Below are 5,394 nucleotides of genomic sequence, written 5' to 3'. Positions count from 1 at the left end.
GCAATAGTCTGGGTCTGGTGGCATGAAGTGCAGCGTTTACTGGAAGTATTAGGGCAGGGCCTTCCTTACTTGCCTTAATCATCCCCTATGCACAGTACGAGCCTCTGCAGCTTCAGAGCGTAGGTCATGTGTCTAACTGTCATCAGAAAAGTTACCGTCACAAACACTCATTTTGAAGGGCTACTGCCAACAAGGAAGGTAAGGAAGTGTTTCAGTGTCTGCAGCACAGGGATCTCCACTGCTACAGGTACATTAGGCCAAAGAGCTGTAGTGGCAACGAGCTCCTAGGAGCGCAGGAGACGTAGGCACGGGCAGGCGCAGATGCACTGGCTCTGACTACACGCTGGCACAGCTGCCCCGAGGCAGCCCTGCACTGAGAGCCCAGAGGTAGGATAGTGGGGATTAGGCAGGTGGCAGTAAGCCCTGCTGCGTGGTAGAGCCGTGACCCTCCTGGAAGCGTGGAGGCAATATACATTGCTTCCCCAACCCCAATTCTCACCTATTTTGGAGAGAACTTACTGCAGTTCACATTCAAAATGTCTTCACGGTGTAGTTACAGTGCTAATGAATGCAGTTTGCTTTGAGGTTTGGCAGGTTAAAATCAGGTGTTAAGGTAAAAACTGCTCAAATTCTGATCTGATTTACTATATAGCAGGTAGTAAACTATTTAAAGTGATTCAGAGGGTTATATCCATGCCCCTGCACAAAGCACCAGAGCATAGTTAAATACAAAGAAGGGTGTTCATCTGCTGACAGAAGTGTGTACTATCTATTCCTGTACAGGAGCAGCAAACAACTGGCAGAAATGTCAGTCTAGCTCAGTATCTTGGAATTATTCAGAATATAAATTAAGATTAAAAATTACTTTCTCTTATCACACTGCTCCCAGAGAATAAATATAATTTCTACTCCTATTTTCCACTTGTTCACAAATTTCAGTACCCCTTAGACTGTAGCACTCCCACATACTTTATGTTTTAAAAAAATTAAGGCTTTTTTTTTATTAGCATGTTGTTCCACTATTTGTAAATCAGTAAACCTGGGCAGTATTTGACATACTGCTTTGATTAAACCAGAACATGAAAGTAGTTTGTTGAATGAGACCTCAATTTTGCAAGGAGCGCCGTGTTGCACTGAAGTAGAAGCAGTTGCAGAGATAGTCATGCGAAATAGCAATGGCCTACGTAGTTAGAAAACATCTAACTTTACTGTGTAAAACAAGCCGCAAAACCACATACTACTCGGAGGCACACTCTAAAGTAATAGGCCATCTTAAGAGAGTGAAGTGTTACCTAAACATTTTGTAATTGTCTGATATGACTACAGAGCAAGCAGTTTTCTGGAAATTTAGAAGACATACCTTTGAAAACAGGACTCCTAAGTTGCCATGCTAACCCTTCTTTCTCATTTCCCAGGCAACTAATGCACGCATTTAAATGTATATGTGTAAACAGACAAAGTCATGGGATGACCCAAGACAAATGAAAACTATAAGGACCCCAATTCTGGAAACATTTGTCTGCTCACATTTCCACAATTAACTGCCTTTATCTTTGAAGCAACTCACTGAACAAAGAGAAAGTGCCAACAATAAAACTGTATTGTGTTACAAAAGGAAAAGGGGAAAGAGTTGCTAAATTTCTATGCCATCCAGCTCTTACTCATCCTTAGCCACAACATCGTCAAAGTGAGGTGGGAGCTGTTAATATTGCTCCAACTCTCCCAAACTGTATGGTATTTATTAGGTGTTCACTAGTACAGTACTCCTAAAAAACAAAAAACAAAACCCCAAACAAAATGACCAACGATACAACCCCCACCCCCCAATATATGACAATAATTTGCATGTGAGCCAGCTGAGATGTGAAATAGTAATGGATTGAATTTGGACAGCAACTGTTTTAAAACACTAGACAGCAACTGAAACTTCTTACTCTCACAGGCACTGAGCACACACAGCTCACTTGAAATTTAAGTAGCTCAGGATGTTTCTAGTTGTAGGGAAATACCAGCTCCCATTGCTGTGCTTCAGAAAATGGACCTGGATGCTTTTTGTCCTTCTCATAAAAGATTTTAGAACTCAAAATACTATTTTTAGTGGTTATTTTGGTGCTATCAACTTCTGCCTTGGGGGGGGGGGGGAAGAGATGGGGGAAAAATGATACTGGAGGTATTGGAAGCAGAAATTACTTACTATAGTAAAAGAATTGGAGTAGAGAATCCTCTTAACAAGCAGTGTGAAATTACTTAATCTTTGAAAAAGCCATCCTGACAGGGTTAATGCAAGGGAGATTAATTACATAGAAAACTGTATTGAATGGATGTAACTCTAGCAACCATTTGTGAAAAGTACCAGAAGCAAAACCTCAGAAAATTAGTTGAAGTTTTTCTCAGCTCCCACTAGGCAAAAAAGCAAGAAAAATCCCCCCCCCCCGCCTTTTTTAAACACTTAGAAAGCCCCCGATGAGCTCATACATGTTGCCCCATGTAACAAATGTGGAATGGAAGGAAAAGGCCACCAAGTTCTGAAGGCATCAGCCTTCTCATCTATAAGCATCTATGGATAAGAAATGGGAGAAGTGGTTTGCTAAAATGTATTATAAAGATAACAGGAGAAAGCAGAGACAATTTTTTTCTCAGCATTAAAAGTTGTAAAGCTTTAAAAAGTCCTGTATGCAAATAACATGTTCACACAATTCCAAAGCTGAGGTTACATCCCCGTAAGGTAGGGCTGCTGAAACTTTTCAGTTGAAGGAAGTGGACCTGTTGCAAAGAATACTCTGATGCAGGAAGGATTGGAAGCCTGAGAATCTCAAAATGACATGAGTTTTCAAAGAAACTAAAGTTCATGTCACTCTGCCTTGGGAACACAGATGAAAATAGGTTTTATAAGTCTCCTTAGCAGATGCCTGTTGGTGAAAGCATTTTGGAGGACTCTGTAGGAGTGAAGGAGAGGGAGGAGGTAGAAAGCTTTCTTAAATGCCTGGGCAATGCAAAAAGAGAGAAACTAAAAAATTTGGGGTTGTGATAATTTTTATGGATTCTGCTAAGGTTAGATATCCCTGATTTTATTCCTATTGACTGCTGAGTTGAATCTAAGTCTTAAGTTTAGATGACAACTATTTGTTAGGTTTAAGATGAGAAAGATAGAAGAGAGCCTCTGTGAGTCATTTTAGCCTGAAAACATACAGCCGCTGTTTGAAAGTACACATCATAAAAAAGCACCTAGCACCCCTGCCTATGTAAAAGCCCCTAAAGTGCTTCCTTTCCACTATTAGCACTCACTGCTCAGTGACAAGGAAAGCAATTAAGGTGCGCACAGGAAGCTAAATGACTATTGACTTTTTTTTTTCCTATAAGACACACCAAAATTTTTATATAGCAAATGCATTGCTTTTAAGAGGGTGCAAATCCAGGAGGAGAAAAAAGTTTGAAAAAATTAGGGTGTTGCTTTGAAAAATCTCCACAGTTTTCTCATTATTCCTTGTACTGGAAGGCGGTGTAAGACATCCCTGTGAGCAGAACTGATGTAGGTGTTTGGTGCTGCTTAAATGTCAAATTCTGAGAAGTGATCCCCACTTCTCGTAAGTGTGCCAGGAAGTTCATCACCGTGAGTGACAGTGGAGGGCTTCCATCAAAAAGCATTATATTTCTGTGTGTCCGTCATCCCCCCCGCACTGTATCAGCATAGCTCATTTGTATAAAAGCATAAGCAGGAGGTGGAGAGGTTTGTTCACTTGAGGGAGGGCTGTGTCTGCACACACACTGTGATTGCAGGCATCCAGTAAACACACACACACACAAAAATCAGCTAAGTGTTACTGTTAGTCATTTAGAAAGATGTTTCCTTCTTTCATTATAACTCATTTTCTGCACGACTCTCTGGATGTTTTCTTTCTTTGTGTGTGCTCTGTGCTTCACCCGTGCTGTTCAGCGTCCCTGCTGTGCCCAGGTACCGTTTGTGGGTGCGTTAGGGCTGTGGTAATCTTCTCTCTCCCTCTTCTCTTTACTGTTGCCCAGGGTCTCCCCCCCCCCCCAAAAACAAAAAAAAAAGGCTTGACTTCTCTGGTCTAAAAAGGGGAGATCTGGGTGCCGAAATCGGGATGCAAGGCGTCCCTGTGGGTGCAGAGTTTCGCCGGGTGCGGCCGTGAGGGCAGGCGAGGCGGCGGGAGCAGGGCCCTCACAGCGGGGCGGGCGCCGCTGAGCAGGGCAGGTTAGTCAGAGCATCGGCTGCAGTGGTGCTCAAGCGCAGCAGGGAGCAGGCTGAGTCACGGTTCCTCCATCAGCGCGGGGAGGTGAAGGAGTCACTGCCCCACCAACTTCCTCTCGCCACGAGCCGTGTTTGCGCTGGCCCGCCACGTGCCCCAGCCGCGGCGCCTGCCTTCAGGACTGGAAGCCTTCTGGCACCATCGGCTTTCCTGGGGCGACCAAAGATCTACCGTGCCGCCTCAGGGCCTCCCCGCCCCGGCGACTGCCTCGCTTCCGGACCCTTCTGCTGGCCGAGGCCTCACGGCAGGCAGGCGGGTCGGGGCGTCACGATCCTCCAGCTCCATCCGAGAGCCGTGGCAACGCGCGTCCCCCAGTGTTGTCCTGTGGCCGTCCCCTCCCTCAGCCCAGTCCGACATGTGACAGAGGAGCGATGGAGGTACAGGTCTTCACCCTGCTTCAGGGAGAGCCAGACTAGACTGGACACACGTCCCCGACTACATTTTAGTAATCATTTTTCAGTCAAACTTGCTATCCCAGTTTTTAGTAAGACAGTTCTCCCAGGCAAAAGGAAAATAAATCACGCTAATTCGGCACATCCATTTGACAGCTTCTGGTAAGGCCTTACACTAACTTTCGGCATTTAACATCATTACACTGGGATTTGGAGAAGAGCACCCCCAAAGCTTTGGCAGCAAAGGAAGAGAGTCAGAGTGCCGAACTGGGGAAGTGACCAGCTGAGCATCTGTACCCACAGTTTCTGAAGTGCTAAATTGCTTTTTTAGCAGCTGAAGCTTCTCCTCCAGGTGCAAAGAAAGGCCTTCTTAATTTCAGTCTAGTAACTAATGTTATATAAATTTTGAAACAGATGGCTGCTAAGGAAAGAAAATGCTTTTCACCTTCCCATCTCTGAATAGACTGGAGGATCAAAAGAAGTGGCTACTTGTAGAAGTCAGCAGACAGTGGTCATATTGGTTACTTCAATTAATTAGCCACAGATAATACTTCCTTCATTTGAGAGCCCAGTTTGAAATCCAAACCCATTTTTCAGTAAGTTAATATTTAAGATAATTAAAGAGTTTTCTGCATCTAACTAAAGTTATGGTCAGCATCCAAGCAGTTTCACACAAAATCATGAAGATTGAATTAATCAGCCATTAAATATCACCCTCTGGCGGGGGGGGGGGG

At 44.2% G+C, this 5,394-nt stretch overlaps 2 protein-coding genes across 2 annotated transcripts in view; one reads left to right on the top strand and one right to left on the bottom strand.

Moving 5' to 3' along the window:
- Positions 1–5,394, bottom strand: part of ACTA2 (actin, alpha 2, smooth muscle, aorta) — a 42,990-nt gene that overhangs the window by 25,121 nt on the left and 12,475 nt on the right. The window lies entirely within an intron of this gene.
- The window catches only part of FAS (Fas cell surface death receptor), a 14,012-nt gene that overhangs the window by 650 nt on the left and 7,968 nt on the right, over positions 1–5,394 (top strand). The window contains exon 2 of the mRNA XM_010565038.1: positions 4,287–4,645. Within this exon, the coding sequence (XP_010563340.1) occupies positions 4,287–4,645 (359 nt within the window). The remainder of the gene's footprint in view (positions 1–4,286; positions 4,646–5,394) is intronic.

Source organism: Haliaeetus leucocephalus, unplaced genomic scaffold, assembly GCF_000737465.1.
Source record: "Haliaeetus leucocephalus isolate CR32 unplaced genomic scaffold, Haliaeetus_leucocephalus-4.0 Scaffold184, whole genome shotgun sequence".
Lineage (NCBI taxonomy): Eukaryota > Metazoa > Chordata > Aves > Accipitriformes > Accipitridae > Haliaeetus > Haliaeetus leucocephalus.
This window is presented reverse-complemented; position numbering and strand designations above follow the sequence as displayed.